This window comes from Pseudorca crassidens, chromosome 2 (genome assembly GCF_039906515.1).
Source record: "Pseudorca crassidens isolate mPseCra1 chromosome 2, mPseCra1.hap1, whole genome shotgun sequence".
NCBI classification, from domain to species: Eukaryota; Metazoa; Chordata; class Mammalia; order Artiodactyla; family Delphinidae; genus Pseudorca; species Pseudorca crassidens.
This window is the reverse complement of record NC_090297.1, coordinates 176,204,213-176,231,880: the sequence shown is the minus strand read 5'-3', so window position 1 is coordinate 176,231,880 and position 27,668 is coordinate 176,204,213. Positions and strand designations below refer to the sequence as shown.

Here is a 27,668-nt window from a genome sequence, read left to right as displayed (position 1 = left end):
CAATAATCTGTGAGAGCATTTAGTGGTCAGATAAACATTAACTGTATGAATGAAGAAATTAAAAATGTTTATTACTATAGGTGATCTACATTTTTATACTTTACAGTTCAACTAAAATAACATTTGCCAAAGCCAAACGTATGACATTTTAAATACAGACATTTACATATAATGCAACACACATCTAAAAGTAAATATTTCCCTATAGTTAGAGACATACATACTTATTAGCATCATCATATTTGAATAATATAGTATTAAATGATTCAGTGAGATTTGGAATAAGAACATGATCCATGGAGGAACACTATCTGAATATGAGCCAGTGTGGCATGTGCCTGAGTTTCCAGGGCCTTGGACTCCTTGCCTCTTTACTTCCTCTCATTCCAAAAATAAAGGTTCATGACTCTGCGGATAAACCTCCTCTGGTCATCATTCAGATGACTGACTGCCCACTCTTTTAGCGGAAAGTTTTTCTCACAGATGAGAAGATGCTCCACTCAGTCCCAACCTGGAGCTATTGCAGCATCTGGTCATGTTTCTTTGACCACCAGAAGTGGTTCCGTATAACTGAGTACGTCCATGCTCACTTAGGAATGAGCACAAATGTGGATCCCATTCTTGGTTATCAACCTAGGTTCTGTATGACCTGGAAGTTCTGTAGAGATGAATGTGTCCTCCCAAAAGTTCCTGTTGCTGGCTTATAACTAGAAGTGATATATTGCTATTCTTGAGCCAGGGTTCTATACTCTCTATAACTGAACCAGAGGAAAGCTTCATCATTATAGAAAATGTTGTCCAAATACATGGCTATCTGAGCATCATATAGTTTACATCTAGAAAAAAAAGTCCAAACTAGATATTTGGCCAAACTGTTGAAATTTTGCAAAAGTTTAACCTTTACAATCTTATACAACATAATTATTACTTCTTTTCTGCCTTTTAATTAAGCAGTAAGTTTTTCTGACTATGAATGAAATGAAGTCAGATGGAAGCTTTTACAGAATATCTTGGCAGATAGAGTATATATTGTCAGAATAAAAATTTTGGTTTGCATTTTTTAAATCATTTCGAATGATGCACTTTATTTTAAAAGACTTACCAATTTGTTAACATAAACATGCTATATCTTAGAAGCAGATATACAAGCTTGCCAGCAAAATGAGCAAAATTAATTTTCTTTATAACCAAATGGCAACATCTGACTTTACATCCTGGAATTCATTGTAGGTAAATGAACGTGATCGTCTTCTAAGATTTGTTGGTCTCTGAGGTCTTCCTTCTATCAAGTCTAAATAGATGTCAGATTTCAGAAAACGTGTGTAACTGTCTTGCTCCATGAGCTGATACACTCTGCTTTGTGCAGCATCAAAACTGTGGAGGGTGGGTTGGGTGATGCTCCTGGTGATGATTTCTTTGGTGTGAAAATCAAGGTTAACCTGGATAATAAAAACAATAATAAAAGTGTAATTATCGTCAATCTACTTAAGTAAACACCTTTGAGAAACAGAAGTAAAGGACTGACTCCACGTTGGAGGGGGCATACGGCACTTGGATGCTTGGTGCTTTTCCTGTTGTGGGTCCAGGGATCCAGTGATTCACTCTGGGCTGGCATGTTACCTGGCTCTTCTCTCCCTTTGCACCCGGTCCTTATCAGTCTCTGCCAGTGTAGGATCATGGAACAATGTAATGTTAGGTGTCCTAGAGGTCATTAGATTCAACTCATTTTCAAAGTGAAAACTAAACTTTGTAGAAATTCAATTATTTTGAGTGAGGGCAAGCAGTGTGTTTGGGGCATATTTGGGATTTCAATGTGAGGCTTTTGCTATATCCCAGTGCTCTTTTCATTATATTATGATGTTTTCCTACAAGCAAACGTGTGCTGAAAATGCCTATATGCATATATACGTGTGTGTGTATATATATAAAGATATAAAATCCTTTAACGCTTTTTATCAAAACATTGATGATATATTCGGCTTTGATGGTGCTCAGTTTTCAGTTTTCACGTAGGTTTCTTTTCCTTCGTGGGTAACACCACATAACCAGCTGCCTTTGTTTACTTGTGTGTAAGGGGAAGACAGGATAATACTTTGAAACACAAAACAGATTGAGACATACTGAAACAAGGAAAATAACTGTCATTTCATGTGCAACAGTATCTACATAAGCAGTGCTACCTCGTGGACAGCAACAATTTATAGTCAAACAGAACTCTTAACAGTGACAGATTATCAGTTCTACACTTCTGTGAAAAGACACTATTTATTGAGCACGTACTAAAAATACAGAAACTGTAATTCATATTCAAGGATAGTGAAGTAATATTTGCTGGTTTAATAGCCATTTTAGCAGTTGTTTCATACAGTTACCTCATACTGAGCTTGCAGTAAAAAAAAAAAATCACAATTGTTTTTTCACTTGAACCGTTGCCAAATTAGGTTTTCCTCATCTTTCTATTATGAAATTTTCTTTTAGTCCATCTTAATGTGTAGGGATAATAATTACAGGGCAAATGAAACTTTGTACAGGTAGATGAGCTAACATTAAAATAGTACGTAATACAAACTTCTTGATTTCTCTTACCTTCATCACGTACAAAAATCTTTAGTTTCTACAAGCAGTTACTTGTGCTAAGGTGATAAACATGATAAATGAATGAATCTAAATGTTGCAATTAATTGTGTTCACTCTTAGTCTAGAATAAAATACCCTGAGGAGTAACTTCAGTTATACCTTTCCTTCCATAAGCAATATCTTATAATGCATTCTGTTTGTAAATAGAAATCTATATACAGGCAGACCTTGGAGATATTGCGGGTTCCCTTCCAGACCACCTCAGTAAAGGGGATATCGCAATAAAGTGAGTCACACAAATTTTTTGGTTTCCCAGTGCATAAAAATGTTATGTTTACATGATAATCCATTAAGTGTGTGATAGCATTATGACTAAAAAAACAACATACATCCCTTAATTAAAAAATACTTCATTGTGCAAAAAGGCTAACCATCAGCTGAGCCTTCAATGAGTCACAGTAGAAACATCAAAGATCACTGATCACAGATCACCATAGCAAGTATAATAATAATGGAAAAAGTAAGAATTATTGTGAGAACTACCTAAATGTTACATAGAGATATGAAGTGAACCAATGCTGTTGGAAAAATGGCACCGATAGACTTGTTCAAGGCAGGGCTGTCACAAACCTTCAATTTGTAAAAAACAAAATATATGTGAAGTGCAATAAAGTGAAGAGAATCACATGAGGCATGCTTGTAAATAACCACCATTTTTGTTTCAACAAAATTCTGACCTTTCTGTTAGAATGTATGGCAGTACCGATTTGATGAAGACATATTCTCTCAAAAAATTTTCAAACAGATGTAAATTTTTACAATCATCTTTACCTCTTGTGGAGCATCATTCTGTATAAATTTCTCATATATTGCTTTTGCTTTATGAATTATTTGTTGAGGGTCTTTGCTTTTCTTGAAATCTTCACAGGCTGTCCAAAATTCAATGTTTTCCTCACTGAATTCAGTTTTAAGAAATCTGGTAAAAGTCTCCAGTCCATCTACCAAGGAAAGAAGTGATATATTTTAACTAAAAAATATTGCTACTGAGAATATATGCTACTTGATATTGAAGTACAACTGTGAGTGTTAGCAGAAGAAGCGTCTTCCCTCTAATTCAGGGCAGTAGCACACATCTTGCTCATGAGGAACCATGTTAACAATTAGCTGAAATCTTCACAACTATGAAAGGTAAGTACCATTTCTGTTGAAATGAGGCTGGTATCATACTTAGACCTGAGTAACAGGGACCTTAAATCTGGACCTCACTTTGGGTTTCTCTCAGCTGTGCCTTTCCTTGGGGTGAGTGTCGTAGGGTTATTCTACAGAGCCAAAGAGCCATTCCAGCTGGAGATCATCTCTCAACTTCTAGACCATGCTTCTTGGACTCAGGACCCTGAAATTCCCTTTAAAAGGCTTTGTGGGGCTTCCCTGGTGGCACAGTGGTTGAGAATCTGCCTGCTAATGCAGGGGACACGGGTTCGAGCCCTGGTCTGGGAGGATCCCACATACCATGGAGCAACTAGGCCTGTGAACCACAACTACTGAGCCTGCGCGTCTGGAGCCTGTGCTCCGCAACAAGAGAGGCCGCGATAGTGAGAGGCCCGTGCACCGCGATGAAGAGTGGCCCCTGCTTGCCACAACTAGAGAAAGCCCTCGCACAGAAACAAAGACCCAACACAGCAAAAATAAATAAATAAATTAATAAACTCCTACCCCCAACATCTTCAAAGAAAAAAAAAAAGGCTTTGTGTTTCCAGGATTGGCACAGTCCTCTTCCCCAGATACATCCACCAAAGGCACCTGTCTCAGTGGAATGCACACCCCAAGGCTTGAGTGTGGACAGGACTTGAATTTGCATGCTGGAGTGTCCACCCAAATGTGCAAAGAGGCCTCTCACAGTGTGGAACCAAACCATGGGTGGAAAGTGAAGGGAGGTGGGCTATGCTTATAGGGTAGAACTGGGAAGAGTCTGAGAATTTTATATTCAAACGTAATCTACCGTGTGTCACAATAGAAGGATAAAATGGTTTTTTTTGTTCTGTTTTTTGTGTTTTTTTTGCGGTATGCGGGCCTCTCACTGTTGTGGCCTCTCCCATTGCGGAGCACAGGCTCCGGACGCGCAGGCTCAGCGGCCATGGCTCACGGGTCCAGCCGCTCCGCAGCATGTGGGATCTTCCCGGACCGGGGCACGAACCCATGTCCCCTGCATCGGCAGGCGGACTCTCAACCACTGCGCCACCAGGGAAGCCCAAAATGTCTATTTTTAACAGTTTATTAGCATGATCTGTAACTCTTAAGCATTTAGAAATGTAGTATGGGGCCTCTATTTTTACTTTTTTCCTGAGGCCCATGAATGTTAGGGGCAGGTATCAAGTCTTATGGAAGACTGCCAGGGTTCAAGTTCTTGTTCAGCTAGTTACTATGTGGTCCTGAGTGAATTACTTTTCCTTTCTGTGTCTCAGTTTCTCAATATTTAAAATAAAGATAATGATAAAACGGACCTGATAGAGCTGTTTAGAGAATTAAATGTGCCAAAATGTGCAGGACGCTTAAAACAGAAACTGGCGTATAGCAAGTACTCTATCTGGGTTTTGATGGGGGGTGTGATGGTTATGATGATGTTGATGATTTTGATGACTATCGTTTTTTTTAGGCTCAGTTAGGTAAAGTTTCATAGCTAAAACTGTGGCAGACTCAGGATTCAACACTAAGACAATCTGACTTTAATACTAGGGTTCTTTCAACTATTTATGATATTCTACTTTTTTGGGCTAATAGGTTTTTGGTTTTTTTTCATTTATTTTTGGTCGTGTCGGGTCTTTGTTGACGCGCTTGGGTTTTCTCTAGTTGCGCGAGCGGGGTCTACTGTTCGTTGCGGTGCACAGGCTTCTCATTGTGGTGGCTTCTATTGTTGTGCAGCACCGGCTCTAGGCACGCGGGCTTCAGTAGTTGTGGCTCGAGGGTTCTAGAGCGCAGGCTCAGTAGTTGTAGCACATGAGCTTAGTTGCTCCGTGGCATGCGGGATTTTCCCAGACCAGGGCTCGAACCCGTGTCCTCTGCATTGGCAGGCAGCTTCTTAACCACTGTGCCACCAGGGAAGCCCCGGTATTTTTTAAAAAAATTAAACTTCTTTGAGAAAATTATAGATTCACGTGTAGTTGTAGGAAATAACAGAGACAGAGCCCATGTACCCTTTATCCAGTTTCCACCAATATAACATCTTGTAAAACTGTAGTAAAAATATCACAAATAGGATAATGATATTGATATAGTTAAGATACAGAATATTTTCATGATTACAAGGTTATCTCATGTTGCCTTTTTACTGTTATACTTACATTTTTCCCACACCCAACCCCTCCTTAAATGTTAGGAACCAATAGTCTGTTCTCCATTGCTGTAATTTGGTCTACTCAAGAATATGGTATAAGTGGAATCATGTAGTATATATTGTTTGGGGTGGCTTTTTTATCTACCATGATCCGCTGGAGATTCATCAGTATATCAGTAATTTGTGCCTTTTCATTGCCGTGTTGTATTCCATGGTATGGATTTGTTTAACCATTCCTGTTGAAGGTTTTGGGGAGCAGTTATCAATAAGGATGCTATAAACATTTATGTATAGATTTTGTGTGTGTGTGTGTAGACATAAGTTTTCATTTCTGTGGGATAAGAGAAGTGAAGCTGTTCAGTTATATGGTATTTGAAATAGAGAAGAGAGCATTATAGAAGCATTGAGAAAAGGTAAAAATGTTCCTTCTAGATTTTTCAGATAAATTTTCTCAGGGACTTCCCTGGCAGTCCAGTGGTTAAGACTCTGTGCTCCTAACGTGGGGAGCACATGTTTGACCCCTGGTTGGGGAACTAAGATCTCACATGCTGCACAGCACAGCCAATAAATAAATAAATAAATAAATAAATTTTCTCAGAGAAATTCACATTTGAGTTGGATACAAATGATTTTTAGCAATCTTTCTTTAGATTTGTTCTCTACTCATAGTTATGACCTATTTCTCTTTCTGCTATCACAGGTGAGTTATTACATGAGGAAATTTCATGAGTCCTGTCTAGAGTTCTCACCTAGCAGCATTTGATTAATAATGATCCCCTCCTTTTTGAAATATTCTTCTTCCTGGGATTCTAGGACACCATACCTCCTAATTTATACCATCCGATTACTTTAAGCCTGGCTTAATGTCTTCTGTTCCCTGGTTAAATGTGATGTTCGCTGGGATTCTGTTCTTTACATTCTTCTCCTTTTCTTGCCTCTTCTACCTCCCTTTTCTTCCTCTATCCTCCTGTATCCTCGTCTTCTAACATTTTTCCTGAAACTCCTTTCCCCCTTATTTCCCTCTGTACTTTATGCATACTGCTGGCACCTACAGGCAAAATAAGGCATTACAAACAATCTTGCAAAACAATAAATTTTCTCTGAGTTAAATTTTGATCTAATTAAAAGATTTTAATCTCATTACAAGAAATCATTAGAAGAAAATTTTTCTCTTCACCTCAGATATTCCTCCAGCTACTGATCTATATCTTTCTCCTTACAAAGTCTTTTGAGTAAGCTTTCTGCAGTTGGTCTCTTAATCCCCTTCACTTATTTACCTCCCCATACACTAAAATGTGGTTTCTACTCAACGCTTGACTTAAATAATTTTTACCAAAATGACTTACTGTAATATTCCATGGAAAAAATTTTTTTCCAATCCATATATTACTTCATCTCTCTATGACAGCAGGCAAAGATGAAATATGTCTGTAATTCTTTTCTATGGCACATACACTCTTGAGTTTCTTCTTATATCTCTGACTACTGCTTTTCTAAATACTTCTCAGTTTATCCTTCTTCCTTCTTCCCTTTAATTCCAGTTCCAGGGCAATTACTTCAACACTTTAACACAATGAATATGCTGATGATTTTCAGAAATGATCTCCGGCTCAGATCTCTTTCCTGAGCTCCAAGCTCATATCACCCAACATTTGGTAAACATCTCCACTGAATTTCCCACCAAAATAATCACATCACAGCTGAATTCAATATCTTCACCCAAAAGCTTCCCAGAATGTTTCCCACCCAATGACACCATCCACTCAACAACTTAACCCACAACCCTGGCATCCTTAGGGATCCCCAATTTTCTTCTCAACTCAATCAATAATCAAATCTTCTCAACTTTATCTTCTTTATGTATCATGCATCTGTCTTTTTATTTTTATTCAATCAATCTGGAATTACCCTTATTCAGACCAGGATCATATTTTACATAGATTATTATAAAAACCTTCTAAATGGTGACTCTGACTCCAGGCTTCACTTGCTTCCCTCCCCTGCTAACCGCCCCCCAACACTTTCCAAGTTATTATTCACATTCTAGTCAGTAATATCTTTCTAGAGTACAAACTTAATTATGTTTCTTCACTGTTGAAAATTTTCCAACAATGCCCTTAATCTCTTTCCACTCTCTTTCTCACACTCTAAGCTCCAAGCACAGTGAAATAACTTAGAGTTTCATTCATGTGCCATGTTCCACATCTCTTTAGCTTCTATTGGAAAGATTTTCTCTTCCTACTCCAATTTTATCAATCTAATTTCATCAGGCTAATCTGTATCACCCATTGAAGTTTAAATTAGAGATCACTTTATCTGGAAAGATTTCACTGATCTCTCAAGAATAAGTTGGCTGTCCTTCATATATGACTTCGTACACTGGGTAACATTTAAACTATTGTGCTGCAGTTGCTTCCTTATTTTTGTTTCTCATGCTATATTGTGAGATTCATGAGATGAAGGCCCTTGTCTAATTTGCCACAAAAGTCCCCAGCATGAAGAAATCACTCAATATTTACTTACTGAAAGAAATAAGTAATAATTGAACACATGAGAAAAAGTACAAATTTTCATTAAAAATACAAAAGTTCTAGCAAAAAAATCTTAATGAGGAGGCAGAGATGAGTCTGGGGATCATGATATGTTTGGGATTTGTGGGTCAGGGTACAGAGGACAAAAGAGAAGAAAGAAACATGCAGAGGGTGCCTGGAAGTCTACATGCAGGTTACCTGTAGATTCTTGGCTGAGGGTCAGGCTGTACACGGGCAGGGCAAACTCTGTGAAGCCCAGAAGAGTATAGCTACAGTGGTGCTGAGAGGTAAATGGAGATCAGGGAGTTTGCATGGGTCTGGGAGACCTTGGATTTCTGGCCCAGCTATAGTGGAGATACCCAAGAAAGGCTATATTTTTGGTATAAATACTACAGGCAAGGTCTTTGTCCTCAAACTAAGATAAATTGGAAAGAGATTGGTTTTAAATATCAAACTGATCAGAAAGAATCAAGAGGATCCACCCGTGATTTAACTGACTGCCAGAAAAATAATCTAATGCTATTTAAAGGAAGACAGCATGATCTAGACTCCTATATCTTCCTCCTTGCACACATACAATAAAAATTTATTAGGCATGCAAGAAATGTCTAATGTGACCCATTGTCAATAACAAAAGTGGTCAATAGAAACAGATACCTGAAACACAAGATACCTGAAATGTTGGAAATAGCACAATGTTGAAGAATGAAAAGGTTAAAAAAGACATAAGGAGTGAATAGATGCAAAAACTCAGAAAAGAAATTGAAACTATAGAAAACAATCAAATGGAACTTCTAAAACTAAAATGGAAAATACCTGAAGCAAAAAAAATTCTTTGGATCATCATGACAGCAGATTAAAAACTGCCTAAGAAAAGATGAGTAGACTGGAAGATGGGAAAATAGAAATTATTTAATTTAGGATAGTAGAGGACTTCCCTGGTGGCACAGTAGTTAGGAATCTGCCTGCCAGTGCAGGGGACATGGGTTTGAGCCCTGGTCTGGGAAGATCCCAAATGCCGCAGAGCAACTAAACCCATGTGCCACAACTACTGAACCTGAGCTCTGGAGCCTACAAGCCACCAATACTGAGCCCACCGTGTGCCACAACTACTGAAGCCCGTGTACCTAGAGCCTATGCTTGGCAACAGGAGAAGCCACTACAATGAGAAGCCCACACACTGCAACAAAGAGTAGCCCCCGCTCACCACAACTAGAGAAATCCTGTGCACAGCAATGAAGACATAACACAGCCAAAAATTTTAAAAAATTAAAAAAAAGATAGCATGAAACAAGGGGGAAAATTTCACAATTATACTTCCAGATTTTAATTCTGTTCACTCATACATTTATAGAACAGATAGACAGAATGTCAATCAGAACATGTAAAACTTGAACATTATCAACTAAATTGACCTAATTGACAATTATATGACATTCTACCAAATACATATTTTCAAGTGCACAAGCAAGATTATCTAAGATGGATCAGATGCTAGGATGTAAAATGAATATAAATAAATGTCAAAAGATTGAAGTCTTACACAGTATGTCCTTTGCCCATAAGTGTTTTAATCAAAAACCAACTAGTCATTTTCACAGTGTTGATTCTTCCAGTCCAGCAACATGGTATATCTCTCCATCTGTTTGTATGATCTTTAATTTCTTTCATCAGTATCTTACAGTTTTCTGCATAGAGGTCTTTTGTCTCCTTAGGTAGGTTTATTCCTAGGTATTTTTTCTTTTTGTTGCAATGGTAAATGGGAGTGTTTCCTTAATTTCTCTTTTAGATTTTTCGTCATTAGTGTATAGGAATGCAAGAGATTTCTGTGCATTAATTTTGTATCCTGCTACTTTACCAAATTCATTGATCAGCTCTAGTAGTTTTCTGGTAGCATCTTTAGGATTCTCTGTGTACAGTATCATGTCATCTGCAAACAGGGACAGCTTTACATCTTCTTTTACAATTTGGATTCCTTTTATTTCTTTTTCTTCTCTGATTGCTGTGGCTAAAACTTCCAAAACTATGTTGAATAAGAGTGGTGAGAGTGGGCAACCTTGTCTTTTTCCTGATCTTAGAGGAAGTGGTTTCAGTTTTTCACCACTGAGAACGATGTTGGCTGTGGGTTTGTCATATATAGCCTTTATTATGTTGAGGTAAATTCCCTCTATGCCTATTTTCTGGAGGGTTTTTATCATAAATTGGTGTTGAATTTTGTCAAAAGCTTTCTCTGCATCTAATGAGCTGATCATATGGTTTTTATCCTTCAATTCGTTAATATGGTGCATCACACTGATTGATTTGCATATATTGAAGAATCCTTGCATTCCTGGTATAAACCCCACTTGATCATGGTATATGATCCTTTTAATGTGCTGTTGGATTCTGTTTGCTAGTATTTTGTTGAGGATTTTTACATCTGTGTCCATCGGTGATATTGGCCTGTAGTTTTCTTTCTTTGTGACATATATGTCTGGTTTTGGTATCAAGGTGATGGTGGCCTCATAGAATGATTTTGGGAGTGTTCCTCCCTCTGCTATATTTTGGAAGAGTTTGAGAAGGATAGGTGTTAGCTCTTCTCTAAGTGTTTGATACAATTTGTCTGTGAAGCCATCTGGTCCTGGGCTTTTGTTTGTTGGAAGATTTTTAATCACAGTCTCAGTTTCAGTGTTTGTGATTGGCCAGTTTATATTTTCTATTTCTTCCTGGTTAGTCTTGGAAGGTTGTGCTTTTCTAAGAATTTGTCCATGTTTTCCAGGTTGTCCATTTTATTGGCATATAGTTGCTTGTAGTAATCTCTCATGATCCTTTGTATTTCTGCAGTGTCAGTTGTTACTTCTCCTTTTTCATTTCCAATTCTATTGATTTGAGTCTTCTCCCTTTTTTTCTTGATGAGTCTGGCTAATGGATTATCAATTTTGTTTATCTTCTCAAAGAACAAGCTTTTAGTTTTATTGATCTTTGCTATTGTTTCCTTTATTTCTTTTTCATGTATTTCTGTCTGATCTTTATGATTTCTTTCCTTCTGCTAACATTGGGGTTTTTTGTTCTTCTTTCTCTAATTGCTTTAGGTGTAAGGTTAGATTGGTTATTTGAGATGTTTCTTGTTTCTTGAGGCAGGATTGTATTGCTATAAAATTCCCTCTTAGAACTGCTTTTGCTGCATCCCACAGGTTTTGGGTCATTGTGTTTTCATTGTCATTTGTTTCTAGGTATTTTTTGATTTCCTCTTTGATTTCTTTAGTGATCTCTTGGTTATTAAGTAGTGTATTGTTTAGCCTCCATGTATTTGTATTTTTTACAGATTTTTTCCTGTAATTTATATCTAGTCTCATAGCATTGTGGTCAGAAAAGATACTTGATATGATTTCATTTTTTAAAAATTTACCAAGGCTTGATTTGTGCCCCAAGATATGAACTATACTACCCAAAGCAATCTACAGATTCAATGCAATCCCTATCAAACTACCAATGGCATTTTTCACAGAACTAGAACAAAAAATTGCACAGTTTGTATGGAAACACAAAAGACCCTGAATAACCAAAGTAATCTTGAGAAAGAAAAATGGAGCTGGAGAAATCAGGCTCCCGGACTTCAGACAATACTACAAAGCTACAGTCATCAAGACAGAATGGTACTGGCACAAAAATAGAAATATAGATCAGTGTAACAGGATAGAAAGCCCAGAGAAAAACCCACGCACATATGGTCACCTTATCTTTGATAAAGGAGGCAAGAATATACAGTGGAGAAAAGACAGCCTCTTCAATAAGTGGTGCTGGGAAAACTGGACACCTACACGTAAAAGAATGAAATTAGAACACTTCCTAACACCATACACAAAAATAAACTCAAAATGGATTAAAGACCTAAATGTAAGGTCAGACACTATAAAATTCTTAGTGGAAAACATAGGCAGAACACTCTGTGACATAAATCACAGCAAGATCCTTTTTGCCCAATGGAAATAAAAACAAAAATAAACAAATGGGACCTAATGAAACTTAAAAGCTTTTCACAGCAAAGGAAGCCATAAACAAGATGAAAAGACAACCCTCAGAATGGGAGAAAATATTCACAAATGAAGCAACTGACAAAGGATTAATCTCCAAAATATACAAGCAGCTAATGCAGCTGAATATCAAAAAAACAAACAACCCAATCCAATAATGGACAGAAGACCTAAATAGACATTTCTCCAAAGAAGATATACAGGTAGCTAACAAACACATGGAAGAATGCTCAACATCACTAATCATTAGAGTAATGCAAATCAAAACTACAATGAGGTATCACCTCAAACCAGTCAGAATGGCCATCATCAAAAAATCTAGAAACAATAAATGCTGGAGAGGGTGTGGAGAAAAGGGAACCCTCTTTCATTGTTGGTGGGAATGTAAATTGATACAGCCACTATGGAGAACAGTATGGAGGTTCCTTACAAAACTAAAAATAGAGCTAACATAATGACCCAGCAATCCTACTACTGGGGATATACCCTGAGAAAAACATAATTCAAAAAGAGACATGTACCAGAATGTTCATTGTAGCTCTATTTACAAGAGCCAGGATATGGAAGTAACCTGAGTCCCTTGACAGATGAATGGATAAAGAAGATGTGGCACATATATACAATGGAATATTACTCAGCCATATAAGGAAACGAAATGGAGTTATTTGTAGTGAGGTGGATGGACATAGAGTCTGCCTTACAGAGTGAAGTAAGTCAGAAAAACAAATACCGTATGCTAACACATATATATGGAATCTAAAAAAAAAAAAAAGGTTCTGAAGAACCTAGGGGAAGGACATGAATAAAGATAGAGGCGTAGAGAATGGACTTGAGGACATGGGGAGGGGGAAGGGTAAGCTGGGACAAAGTGAGAGAATGGCATGGACTTATATATACTACCAAATGTAAAATAGCTAGTCGGAAGCAGCCGCATAGCACAGGGAGATCAGTTCCGTGCTTTGTGACCATCTAGAGTGGTGGGATAGGGTGGGTGGGAGGGAGATGCAAGAGGGAGGAGATATGGGGATATATGTATATGCATAGCTGATTCACTTTGTTATAAAGCAGAAACTAACACACCATTGTAAAGCAATTATACTCCAATAAAGGTGTTAAAAAAAATCAACTAGTAACATAGCTTTAAAAGCCCCCAAATATTTGGAAATAAAACAACACATATAAATAATTTATTGATCAAAGAAGGAATCAAAAGAGAAATTAGAAAGTATTTACAATTGAATTATAATAAAAATACAGCGCATCAAATTTTGTAGGATGCAGTTTAAACCGCATTTAGAGGGAAATTTACCACATGAAATGCTATACTAGTAAAAAACAAAATCTGAGTTTGTACTTTAAGAAGCTTTAAAAACAAGAGAAAATTAAAGCCACAGTAAGTTAAAGGAAAACAAATTATAAAAGAAGTCTATGTAAAAGAAAACAAACCATAGAGAAAATTTACAAAGCCAAAAGTTGGTTCTTCAAAAACATTAATAAAGTAGAACTCCCAGTGAGGCTGTTTCATAGTAGTAGGAAGCAAATCAGTGATATTTCCACAGATCTTAGGCATATTACAAAGATAGTAAATATTATGAATGATTTTATGCCAATAAATATAATTTAAATAAAATGGGAAAATTGTGTAAAGAAAGCCTACCCAAACTGACACTGAAGTGAAAAATCTGAAACTATTAAATTGATAGATTTTTATAATAAAAATACCACCCCCCCAAAATAAAATCTTGGGCCCAGATTTAGTGAATTTCATCAAACATTTAAGAAAAAAGTATTCTAATGTTATACAACTTACAGAAAACAGTGGAGGGATGAATAATTTCCTTCTCATTTTAAGGGGCTAGGATAACTCTAATACCAAAACCTGACAAATGTAACACCAACAGCACCCCCAGAAATAACGATTAAGAAAGGAAAAGAAAATTATAGACCAATGATCACAGATGTAAAGATTCTGAACAAAATATTAGAGACTTAAATTCAGGAATTTAAAGAGGGAGAAGCATACATTCTAGCATTAAGGCAAAAAAATTGTGAAGTAAATGATAGCTTTCTTTGTCTACTCAACTTATTTTCACTTATATTCATTTCTTCTATTCACTGTTCTCTAGAACTATTCCTCATGGTCCATGATTATTTGTGATATAATAAGTTCCATATAGAATGAAGCAAGAAGAATGAATAGGGTAGAAGTATGGTGATAACTAAGAGGGTTTGCATTTTTAACATGTTTAAAGGTTTTGAGGGCTAAGTGCCGTTCATACACATTACTACATTTAATACTACAACATATGTCTGGAATATGTCCTATATTAATTTTCGTAGCTGAGAAAACTGAGATTCATATAAATTCAAGTGTCTCAGATCTCAGTTTTCAAACAAACAAGTTGTAGAAGTATATCTTTCTCAAGAAGGCAGCACTTTCTGTCATAGGTAGAGTAACAGTCCTTCAAAGATGTCCATGTCCTAACCCTCAGAACCTGTGACTACATTACCTGACATGGAGCAAAAGCTTTGCTGATGTGATTAAGGTTAAGAACCTTGAGAGGGGCAAATTATCCTGGATTATCCAGGTGGACCCAATCTCATCACATGAGTGCTTAAAAGTGAAGGAGGAAAGCAGAGAAGTGGGTCAGGGGAATGCGATGTGAGAAGCACTCTTGCTGCCCTTCAAGATGGCAGAAGATGGTCAAGAGCCAGAGTGTGGTGGCTTCCAGAGGGTGAGAGTGGCCTTAGTTTAGAGCCAGCAAGAGAATGGAGACCTTGGTCCAAAAGTGCAAAGAGCTGACTTCTGCCAAGAACCCAAATGGATAGGAAAGGGATTCTCCCCAAGACCTTCCACAGAGGACAACAGCCTGCTGACACCTTGATTTTTTTTCCAGTGAGATCCGTGCTACACCTCTGACCTACAGAACTGTAAGATAATATATTTGTGTTGTAAGTCCCTAAAGTTATCATAGCTTGTTACACAGCCACAGGAAACTACTGTAGTCCTCAAATCATGTGTTACATGTCACCATTTACTTCTCCTATATCTAGAACTTGTCCTGTTTGTCGTGAAGCATTGTGTTTTCATTTTTGTTTTTAATGCTGAAAGCAACTGTTTGATTATATTAGAGATCCAGGAACTTAATGTAAGAGAACAACAGCCAGAAATGGCATAACCTACAGACATTCCCTAAGTGGTAGGTATGGGATCTCTCCAAACACTACCATGATAGAGGAGCCCTGTGGGCGTCTTTTACTCCACTGCTCCTTCCATTGGTGTTTTCATTGGGGTGAGGGGAGAGTCTGCCATTTCTTTTCCTTGGTAAATTGATCCTGAGCACCAGATGTTAGTGGTTAAACCTTAGTGAAGAAACTAGGAAGATAAGCAAAGGTCAGTCTCAACAAGAATTTGAGAAGGCATCATAGGACTGACATGCCACCCAGAAATTGTCCACAGTGATTAGATGCTGGTAAGATAATTCCTAGTCAAACACAGCTGTCTTAAGGAGGCCTTAGTTCTAAGAGCTTCCTGCTTAAGTCAACAAATTCTAATCTCTGAGGAGAAGGAAGAATGATCAATGTGAGTGATATTGAACCACTCTTGTTCTTATTTCTCTAGCACAGTTAGTGTTTGATTTTCAAGATTTATTTCTCATGCTGTGTAGTGTGCTTTGCTCAGAATGTAGCAGAAAAATATAAATGGATAATGATTCCTTGAAGCTTTTTGATAGAAGATTTTCCCCAAATACCTACAAATATATATATTCTCAGAGTAAAGTTAGTGATCTATCTCTGTTTTTATTATTTTTAAGCCAAAATAGCTATGAAAGTGAAAAACAGGGAGTCAGACAAGTGGGTTCTACCCTGACTTGTTAACCCACCAGCACTCTTAGGGATTACTGTTCCTCAGTGCGGTCTGTTTGACTTTCCTTTCCACAACTCTTTTACCCTCTGTAGCTCAGTACCTGAACTTGTAAAAAAGCAGTCTGAGTCATTACTATTGTCGAAGGTTACATTCCTCTAATTTTGGAAAACTACATCACAGCAGCAACCTTTCAGACTTCAGGTAAAGCTGGAGCCCCAGGCTGATGACTTTAGAAAATAGACTGAATAAGCATCATTTGACTATTGATTGGCAACAGCTTGAAAACTTCTTCCTTTTCCATTTATGCGACTAGAAAGATCATTTTGTTGCCTAATCTCTGCTTTTACTTTTTGTCTTTTTTTTTTTCCTTCTTCTTCTTGTGTAATGATCCCAGAAGGAAACAAGGAGACTAAGGCAACACATGCCTTTCAACCCCTCAATCAAAATTGAAGTAGAATTTGAAATGTGGGCAACGTTTAGGTGTGTGAAAGAAAAGCCACAACAAAAACAACCATCTGTAGACCAATTGGCTTAAACCAAACTTTAGGTAGTTACATAGTCATGCCCCAGCCTCTGGCCAGAACTTTAAAAAAAATATATTGAGAATTCCCCCTTGATGAATTTTTAGTGTAATCAAAAACCGCTGCTTAGCACCCATACTTCCTTCCTCTTCAAAATTTCTAAAATGTTTGCCCTTTTTTCCTCCAATTAACATCCACTTTTTGCTGGATTGAATCCTAACTATATGTATAGTCTCTTAATTTATCTCTCATAATTATCTTCACAACTGATAGATTCTTTATATTTTTTAATAGACTTCTGAAATTTCTTATTTGCTCGGTAGCTGCTATAAAGTAGTCTGAGGAGGATTCCTTGACTAGATATTAGGAAACAATTGGAAGCAAGACAGCAAAATGATGGTGAGAACATCTTCAGGTAATCCTAATTAAGAAAAGCAAAAGTGGTCATATGGAAATGTGCACTTTGATATTGAAAAGCCTGTCATTGGGTGGTATTGCCCTGTGTGTTCATGATGTGGGTCCTGCCTCTTCCTCTCCCACAGTGAGAGACATCTGTCTTGTTCTAACTTGCTCCTCTGTTACTATTTAAATGGAAATTAAAGCAAAGTTAGCAAATAAAATGCCTGCTATCTTACAACAGAATGGTCTGTTCCAGGTCAGACCTAGACGGGAAAGAGGAAATTAAGAATATGCTTTAGTGGGCTTATGAATAAAGTTACTTTGACCCCAGTGAAGGGAAATGCTTTTTGGATTTCATTTTATTCTATCTATATGTCATATATAAGCATGATTGATCAGTTTTTAAATACCAGATTGTTCCTAAAGCAAGTTGATAAATTGCTGTGACAATTTTAGGAGGATATGGTCATCACTTTTCCTATTAATAAATCTCAATTATAAGAAACTTTTTGTATTGACACCTAGAAGGGATCATCCATATGCCAGACAACTGAAATTGTTACTTATTAAAAATAACTTCCTTTGTCTATCTTTTAATTATTTGTGAAACACTTAGTATGAACCTGAGGACTGTATTATAAACTGAAAATGCAATGATATTAATTACAATAGTTGAAGTTTTGAGTCTTTGCTAAGGCCTTGGCACACTGCTATATGCCTTTTATTGGGGCAGTTCCATTTAATTTTCACACCAGCCCTAAGGAGTTAAGTCCTGTTCTACCCATTTATACAGATGAAGAAGCTGAGGTTCAGAGAGTTGAGTTGCCCTGAATCTTACCGCTGGGAAAAGACAGCACAGGGGTTTGAATCCAGGTTTATTTTGTTTATAATTATAGAACGTTTGTCTTTCAACTGCCATGAAACAACAAAGTCTTTACTGTTGAGGAATATGGAGATTAATAGGCAAGACAGGCATGTATAGACCAAGGACTAAGAAATGAGAATTGCAGGGGTGACTAATTCTGTTTGGAGCAGCAGAGAAAAATCAGCTTACTTAAGATGACTATAGAAGCCTTCCAGAAAATAACATGAATGCTACTTAAATAGTCCTTCACTAATTCACAAAGCATGAGTGAGTGTCAGCTCTGTACCAGCCGTTGGGCTTTGGAGTACCACCGTGCTTAGTCTTGAGTTTGATACAGACATTCAAAATGAAGTCACAGCATTAACGTAAGGAAAAGCGCTGTGTGTTAAAAGTGCTCATGGTGAGTTAAAGTGAATGAATCTTGTTGCCATAATATGAATATAATAGGGGAGAATAAATACTGATTCAAGAAACAAATTAATGATGAATGAGAAGGTAGTTCATCTATTTAAAAGTTTAAGTAAATGACTTTTAAAACAAATAATACGTAATATCGTGCAGGATTATCCCAGCACACTAGTTACTTCCTGTTTCTCTTACTCACTTGGGGCAGCTGCATGAAGTCAGGTCACAATGGAACCGTTTCTCACACAGAGGCAGTAACTTACTAAACAGTCCTTTAGAAGAAAGCAGTGGTGAAGACATCTGCCAAAAGCGCTTGATAGAACCCGGGATTAGAATTCACACTGGAAGAAGCTGGCTCAATGTGTCATACAAATATGAAATGCTTGTAATTGCATGTTTCTAAATTGAAACTCTGACATCTGTTGGAGTATTTTTCTGATGCCAAGAAACCAAATGAAACAAAAAGTCAAGGAACTCAGAAGTTGGAAACCCAAATACAGTGTGGTATCTTAAGTACTAGGTTGCCTTGCTTCTCCTTTGATATTTGACTTTGGACCTGCCACAGAATGTGGTGGTTACTTGTGCAATAATGATTTGTTTGTGTGGCCCATTTATAATCTAGACTGGATTTTACTTACTTTTATTTTTTAGATAGATCAAGTAATTGCGTGTTTGTTACGGGTCAGCTTGATTCAGAAAGTTAAATTTGCAGAACCCTGGAATCCCTTATCTTGCAGAAAACTGGTAACTGAAAATTGGAAAGGGCAACTTAAAAAGCCACAAGGTGAAAAGTGTAAGGAGAAGTGTTAATTTCCTTCCCCAAAAGAGAAGTATGCACTTCCTTGCAGCCTTTCCTCAAAGTCAGTAATATGTACTTCCCACAGTATCATCAGTTCATGTTTTTAAATCAAGGGGGTGAAATGACTCACATATTCCTTTTATCCTACCTTATCATGAATTAATCTCAAAATTAAGCTTAGTATATATAATCACAATTTAAAGTGCAAAAAGTCCAAGCAAATAGCTGTTAATAAAAAGACTAAAAATACTGGAATTATTTGCAGTGACTGGAAAAAAGGATGTACAGGAAAATAAACAGGTAGTAGTTGGAAGTTTTTTTTTTATTGACAGACTCCCTTCATAGGAAATAACCTTCTCTTTCAAATCTTTACTTATCAAGTATGTAAGATGGTTAGAAAATGTTTCTATAATCAATCATGCTTCTATATTCTAAGTGTGTGCCTATAAAACCCTTCAAAACTGCTGATAAAGTTTACCAGCAACTAAAAAAGTTCAAAGTCTCACCTGTTATCTTCTCCAAATCTATTTTTTCCACCTCTATTTCTGATCTATAAAAGGCACTCTTACCTTCCTATTAATATGGAACAAAATCTAGAGATCTTTGGCTCCTTTTTCTTCATCTCCTATTTCTTCACCACCTCACTTTACAACATAAGTACACATTCATTCAGTCACCAAGTTCTTCCATTTTCTTTCCAAAATAGCCCTTACGTTGAGGTTAACTTTGATATTTGTAACAACCTTGTAGGCAGTCCTATTATATGCATAGAATTCTACCTTTCTATCCATCAGAGTTAGCTTTCTAACAAACAAACTCTTCTTGAGTTTGTCCCCAACTTGATTTTCCAATGTGATTTTTCACTACTCTTTACCTCAGTGAATGCGACCTGCTTGCTTTCCTAGGTTATAAGCCCAGTAAGCGCAAATCGCTTATTTCTCTAGCCCTTTTCCTGCCTTTTTCTCTACTCAGGAATAACCTTTTCCTCTGCCTGTTGAAATCTTGCACGCATCGACATAATTTCATGTAATGATTTTCTAAAGCCTACATGAAACATTGCAAGTTCTACAGGCATATTTTAAACTATTTATCCAATTGTTTTCAAAATTATGTATTATCAGCAGCATTGTTTTACTTTCAAAGCTGTCTTACACAGAACCATATAAATATATGCATACAAACACTCACGAATATGTGAGTGTAATATACATATATATGTAATTTTATTGGAATTAATTGATTTGCTAAGTTCATATTGGTAACATTTATTTTCATAAAGTCAATTGGTAAGAAGACTGATAACTAAATTTGAAATTGATGATTATGAATGACAGTCTGATACTGGTTTTTGGTTTATTCCTTTTGTTTTTCTTAAACAACATTTAGAAATTATTGTTATATATGGTTTTAAATCATAGATTTTTATGATTCATTTTTCAGTTTCAGGCAAATTTGTCAATAAACAGGGAAGGCAGGAAAAAAATTACCTTAATATCTGCAGAGAAACAAATGAGGAATGGAGGTTAAATTATTGATGGACTGCAGTGTATTAAATTTACTGTATAACATATTTGAGTTCATTTTTTAAAATAACATTTACTTTTAGAATAGATTAGATTTACAGAAGAGTTATGAAGATAGGACAGAGCTTCCACACACCCACACCTCCAGATCCCTGCTATTATTAACATCTTACATTGGTAAGGTACATATGTTATAATTTTTTTTATATATAAATTTATTTATTTATTTGTTTTTGGCTGCATTGAGTCTTCGTTTCTTCACACGGGCTTTCTTGCAGCGAGCGGGGGCTACTCTTCGTTGTGGTGCGTGGGCTTCTCATTGCAGTGGCTTCTCTTGTTGCGGAGCACAGGCTCTAGGAGTGTGGGCTTCAGTAGTTGTGGCATGTGGGCTCAGTATTTGTGGCTCGCGGACTCTAGAGCGCAGGCTCAGTAGCTGTGGCACACGGGCTTAGTTGCTCCGTGGCATGTGGGATCTTTCCGGGCCAGGGCTCAAACCCGTGTCCCCTGCATTGGTAGGCAGATTCTTAACCACTGCGCCACCAGGGAAGCCTCTACATATGTTATAATTAATAAACAAATACTAATACATTATTATTAACTAAAGTCCCTACTTTGGTTATATTTCCTTGGATTTTACCTTCTGTGCTTTTTTTAATTTTAAAAGAGTTAAGCTACATTTTAGGAACGAAATTTGAATACAATAGTGGAATTATCAAAACACTCCATGGATTCCTTGGTTTCTGTGGAACACAGCAAAAACACTGTTCTTTCTGCTTGAGTTTCATCTATTACCTGTTACCCTAAGCCACGCTTTTTCAAATTATGTTTCTCAATAAAGAATTACTTTCTCTCTAGTTCGCTAAATAAATTGCACTGTTTAATGCCCCATGCCTATGTTGGCTTTCTGCTTGGATGATCTCTTTCTCTTTGTCCAGCTAGTGAATTTTTTATTAATCCCCTAAAATCTAGCATAAGAACCATCTACTCTGCTCCTTTCCTAAAGATGCTAATAATTATTCTGCAGTGGTTTTAGTATCAGGCATTTTTTTGTCAAATAAATACTCAAATTTTCTGATGTATTTTGTTTGACTTATCACTTCACTTCCCATTTGAATAAATTTAATATTTTCCATTTCCTTGATATAGATATGGCATACAGAATTTCAGAAACTTACACATTTAACGAAACGGAAATTCTATAAAATCTGATAGAGCAAGGTCTTGAAGTGTGTGTGTGTTTGTGTGTGCATGAGTATAAAACTTTCCTTTTTTTTTTCTTTTTGGCCTACAGTCAAGTCAATAGAAATGAGCTGAATTTGACCATTGCAACCATGAGACTTTCTTAGGTGATTATTTTAAGCTTTATAATTTAATAGTACAATAAGATTTGCAATTTAGAATAACTGAATTTTTGGGATTGATTAAAAGAATATCATTAACATAATTTTTTGTGAATCCAGTATAATTTAATTAGCACTTTGATCATGAGCAATGATAGTAATGTCTAAGTGGGTCAGTGCTGATTTTTGTTATTCATGCTACCCCCTCTAGGTTCCAACTGCTGCTGTTTTACAGAACTTTAATATTTCCACCAGTAGAGAACAGAGAGGAGCAGATTTTTTTCCATTTGGTTTTGACTACTTGTAAAGCAACATGATTAGAGAATGCCACGGGAGGATTTTCTGTAGGACTAATTGCCTAGAGAGAACCTTTATTCTCTCTAATGGGTCGTGAGAGTATGATGAAATTATTATATACCAATGTATTAAGTTAAAGAAAAGTCCAGCTTATATATTTCTTTCCATTGAAATTTAACCCTGTAAGTGATGTTTATACAGCTGGGAGCAGGTTGCAAAACAGAAAAAGATTATTAAATTTATTGTTGATAATTATTTTTCATGATAGCAGAAGCCATTTACATTTGTGTAGTGTCAAACAGTTATTGGCTTGTTGCAACCTAAGTGTCCATCGACAGATGAATGGATAAAGAAGATGTGGCACATATATACAATGGGATATTACTCAGCCATAAAAGGAAACGAAATTGAGTTATTTGTAGTGAGGTGGATGGACCTAGAGACTGCCATACAGAGTGAAGTAAGTCAGGAAGAGAAAAATAAGTACCGTATGCTAACACATATGTATGGAATCTAAAAATAATAATAATAATGGTTCTAAAGAACCTAGGGGCAGGACAGGAATAAAGACTCAGATGTAGAGCATGAACTTGAGGACATGGGGAGGGGGAAGGGTAAGCTGAGATGAAATGAGAGAGTGGCATGGACATATATACACTACCAAACGTAAAATAGATAGCTAGTGGGAAGCAGCCACATAGCACAAGGAGATCAGCTCGGTGCTTTGTGAACACCTAGAGGGGTGGGATAGGGAGGGTGGGAGGGAGATGCAAGAGGAAGGGGATATGAGGATATATGTATATGTATAGCTGATTCACTTTGTTACAGAGCAGAAACTAACACACCATTGTAAAGCAATTACACTCCAGTAAAGACGTTAAAAAAAAAAAAAAGAAACAGAAAACAGTTATTGGCTTCTTACTCATCTCATGTAATCCTGACAGAAATTTATTTCTATTGGAGCTAAAGACATTGTGATCTCCATTTACAGTTGAGGAAGCTGAATATGAAAGTGATTAGGAAAGTGATTGTGAGGCAGAAGAGAACCAGAGCTCAAATCTCGAAAGGGACCCAGGACTAAGTTTTTCCTAGCAACAAATTTGGTTATATTATTCGAACACTTAATATTTACCAGGTGCTGGGTTTGGAGATCCACAGATGAAAACACATGTTTCCTTATAATAAACATTCAAACTGGAAAAAAAAATGAATTCCACTTCTTTTTTCCTTGCTCTGACTAGTGAAGAGGCTCAAGGGCTGAGTTGTGCCCAAATGGTGGAAATAATAGGAGATTAAAAGAAGAAATAAGTTTGGGGGGCATGAATTAGGGAGGAAAGTTTTACACAGGTTGTAATTAGATAAATACCTGAACCAAGAGAGTGACAGAGGAGATAATGAGAATGGGAGATAGGTTTTACATATATTTGGCAAGAATTTTAACAAAAGTCAAGAAATGGGTGGATACTGGGAATAAAGAAAAGTTGAAGAAAGCTGTTCACATTATTTTTCTCCAAAATAGGGAGTTATAGAGCATTAAGGTGAAATGAGGATGGAGTAACCCATTAAACTTTTTTCAGCATGAACTTCCTTTCTTACCACTACCCTCCATTTTCACTACATCCTTGCCTAAATTTAAACCTTGATTTCTCTACCTATACTTTTCTTTCTCTGAGTCAATATTACAATTCAGAGGCAGAATCTGTTTTCATTGGAAGAGGGAAGGTCTTCAGGGAGAGTCTGCAGAAATAGGATTCTCTGTCAGTAAATCTAGGGGAACATGAACTGGTCACCAAAACCTTACAGATGGATGGACAATTAGGAGAAAATTAAAGGACATGAAGACAGATTAGAAAAGTTGGTTTCATCAAAGAGTGCATAGTACTTGAGGCTGAATTGCAAGTACTGCACTCCCAGCAACAGGAGCTCCTGCTTCCAGTAGACACCTTAGGATGAGAAAACCACTGGCAATGCTGTAAACAGTAGTTAGCCTCAGGCTAACCCAAAGAAATGCGGTAAGGAATAGAAGAACTTGGAGATACAAATAAAAGCTGTGGGCTAGAGGAAGTGTGTGGCTATTTGGTAGTGATAAAGTGTTGCTTCTTAAGCAGACTCTGCCTGGTTTAACGTGGAAAGCAATGAACCCTGTGGTTGCTTAGCCTCATCGCCTACTCGGTTCAGTCTGTCAGTTTTACTCCCTGAAAGAAACTGTGGATTGAATAAAGGCCAGGAAAAAATGCTTACTCAGCTGTTTCCTTATGCAGCTGACTCTAAGGATTAGCAATCCAGGCAGCCTGTCCTCTGACCTGTGCTTGGACAAACTCAGTATTTGTCCTCACTTTCCATCTCATCTACAAAGCTCCACCTTAAATGCCCACCTGATTCTCAGTTACTCTGCAAAATTCTGATGACTGATGCAAAGAGTGAAGCATTTATAAAATTAAAACAATATATATTTTCACGAAGGTTTCCTAAATATCCATGAACAGAGCTACTTTAGATTTTTGATCACTTAACAGTAAAAATAACACAGGTAATCTGGGATTTAATAAAACCAAGGATCTCATTCACAAACTAAAAACACTGAAAATATGGAACTATTCATCTAGCACCAAGAAATATTTCATCCACCGTAAGTAATTCTTAATAAAATAAGAGTATTTTTAAAATACTCTTATTAGTTGACTGTTCTATTATTTAGTTATTTCTGTGGATCAAAAACTCATATTGCTGTAAATTATCGATCAGACTAAATTTTTATGACAGCCTGCTTTGTATAGTTACATACATATTTTGTATACTTTTCCATTAAAGAATAAAGTATTTGGGAAAAGTAGCACTAACCTTTATGGGAAAGCAGTTTGTCAAATGATTCACCCCATATCACTGCTTCTTCAGGAGAGATTCTGTTCAAGAAACAATGTTTTATAATGGAGTATGCAGAAACTCTACTTATGAATCTGCTCTAACATGTGCTATCATACTGCTCTTTTCAGTCATATTTCACAGGATTTCTCCTTTGATTATTATACAATGGAAATTGTATTTGGAAAGTTCAAATACATTGGGTTTTGCCTATAAAACAATGTGTTAAAATAACATTATTTTCTCATGAATTATTTTATTTTCTAGGGAAAAATAATCATGTGTTAGGTTAAAAACAAAGAAATCAGGTCAATTATCTTTCTTAATTTGGCAAATAGGAGAACCTAATCTAACAGTGTCTTTCAGTCAAACTTTTTTAAAACTGCAATTTCCTTGAAACTCTTACCAAAATATGCAACAATTTTTTTTAACAGATACAGGAAGTTTGACTAATGAAGTTTTAAAAGGGTAAGAAATAGGAAACATTCTTAATACAACAAATATTTTAGAAATGTTGATAATTGAGAATTGAATATATTTGTCTTGGATCTTTTATTGGTCATATTTCATATTTGGAAAATTTATATTATCCTAGTGTATAAGGTTATTCCATTTTCTGTTTGAACTAAAGAAATGGCTAAAAGTTACAAAACATCCCTTTTTGTGCTTTACTTGATACTGTACCTAGGGCATTTTTTCCAAACTACTGAAGAAAGAGATGAATAGCACTTCTCAATGACATTGTGCAAACTCTTAAATTAATGAGTATTTCATCAGTTTAAAATACAAAGTGATGAAGGAGTAAAATATATCATTTAAAATTGGCAGGCATATAATTTTAAAAGAGCATCTTTAAATTTTTATGAGATTACTTAATTCAAGCTATTAAAATGGTTTAATTTTATGGAATAGATCTAGTTTTTTTGAAATGAGATCGCTAACCCTTCCTTATATTACTGTGTAATATTCAATAAAATGGTAATCCCTAATTTCCTCTTTCTTAAATCTTTAATGATAGAATCAGCAAAATGTCCCCCCCCCTCCAGATAATTACAAATTATTCACCTTGTTTCTTTGGCCAATTGCCCAGATCTGCTGGAAAGAGTATCTTCGTGAAACTCAGGTTTCTGCACAAGAAGACTTAGCCTATTTCTTTTTTCCTTAGCTCTGTAATGAAAAGGCATTAGCTTCAGGACAACTTGGATGACAATTGAAATCTCTCCTTCTGACTGACAAACAGATTTGGGATTGGTAATCACCTGGACACCCCTTCTCACCCACCTCCCTCACTCTGGACACGCTCAGTGGTTTTCTTAAGAATTTCATTTAAATACTGTTTATAGAGGAATTAGGATAGCATATGTGAAATATACTTGTTTTTTTTCCCCTCAGTGACTTTAAAGTATTTGAGATTATATTTCAATAAATATTATTACAAGTTCTCCTGTGTGGTTAAAATTGTTGCACTTTAAAAAATAAAATAAAAATACTTTTAGATTTAACAGTTATTTACTCCTAATAAATAGATTTTTTTCAGTTGTAATATTACAATCAATATATTTTCAACCAGATATTTTAAAAACAAGTGCTAACAAATATTCAATGTTGATCATGTTTTTAAAAGTATAAGGCTAACTTAAAAAATTATGATTTTTACCTGATTTTGGCTTCTTTGCTTGTTTCTTCTTTTCCTGAACCATATATTAACTTGAAAAAAGTTTTTTCTTTTGGTTCACACATATTTAATTGAGAAAAGAAAAACAATGATGTTTCCATCTTCTCTGTCTAAAATGTAGAGATGTCTAATTTATTACATCTTTCACTTGTTAATGCTATTCCATGGTTATACATAATGGAGTAAAAAGTTATCTCAACCCGTCAGCAACACTTTAAAAAAAAAATCAAGAGCTTGGGTTTCTGCCTCTGCAAAAATATAGAACTGAGGAACTAAAGTACAATTCAGTCTGGAGTTGTTTAGGGAAATGAGACTACAATTTTGCAAAATGACTCTTGGTCTCTGAGATAAAGACTAGTATTACCACAGCACAACTTCTCTTTCTAGTTTGTGCAACCAGAATGATGCTAGACCCAAATGACACTGTCATTTCCCACAGGAACTTTTTAAAAAGGTCTTTAACGTGTGTAGTACGCGTTAAAATGTGTGTGGCAAAGTGCTACACCAATCATATTTTCCCTTGTTCTTAAAATTAAGTATTTTTACTTATTTAAATACATTGAATTAGGTAAATTACATTTAACTGACATAATGCTATGTAATGTTAATCACATTTGCTTTACATATTGTATCAAAATAAGAAGATAGATCATAGAGTTTCA

General features: G+C 36.2%; 1 protein-coding gene and 1 long non-coding RNA gene across 2 annotated transcripts in view; one reads left to right on the top strand and one right to left on the bottom strand.

Annotated features, from left to right (window-relative positions):
• Positions 1-27,668, top strand: part of LOC137212238 (uncharacterized) — a 541,428-nt gene that overhangs the window by 194,690 nt on the left and 319,070 nt on the right. The window lies entirely within an intron of this gene.
• Positions 47-27,318, bottom strand: RGS18 (regulator of G protein signaling 18). Its single transcript, XM_067715340.1, has 5 exons — positions 26,989-27,318; positions 26,397-26,498; positions 25,311-25,372; positions 3,409-3,575; positions 47-1,439 (listed from the first exon to the last, which is right to left on the bottom strand). The coding sequence occupies exons 1-5, from the start codon at positions 27,105-27,107 to the stop codon at positions 1,182-1,184; spliced, it is 708 nt and encodes a 235-aa protein (XP_067571441.1). The 5' UTR covers positions 27,108-27,318; the 3' UTR covers positions 47-1,181.

Excerpts from the sequence above, each read along its gene's own strand:
- RGS18 (XM_067715340.1), bottom strand. The coding sequence starts at position 27,107 with ATGGAAACATCATTGTTTTTCTTTTCTCAATTAAATATGTGTGAACCA. Across the intron at positions 26,499-26,988 it reads AGCAAAGAAGCCAAAATCAG|AGCTAAGGAAAAAAGAAATA; the intron begins GTAAAAATCATA and ends TTTTCATTACAG. Across the intron at positions 25,373-26,396 it reads CAATTGGCCAAAGAAACAAG|AATCTCTCCTGAAGAAGCAG; the intron begins GTGAATAATTTG and ends TTTCTTGAACAG.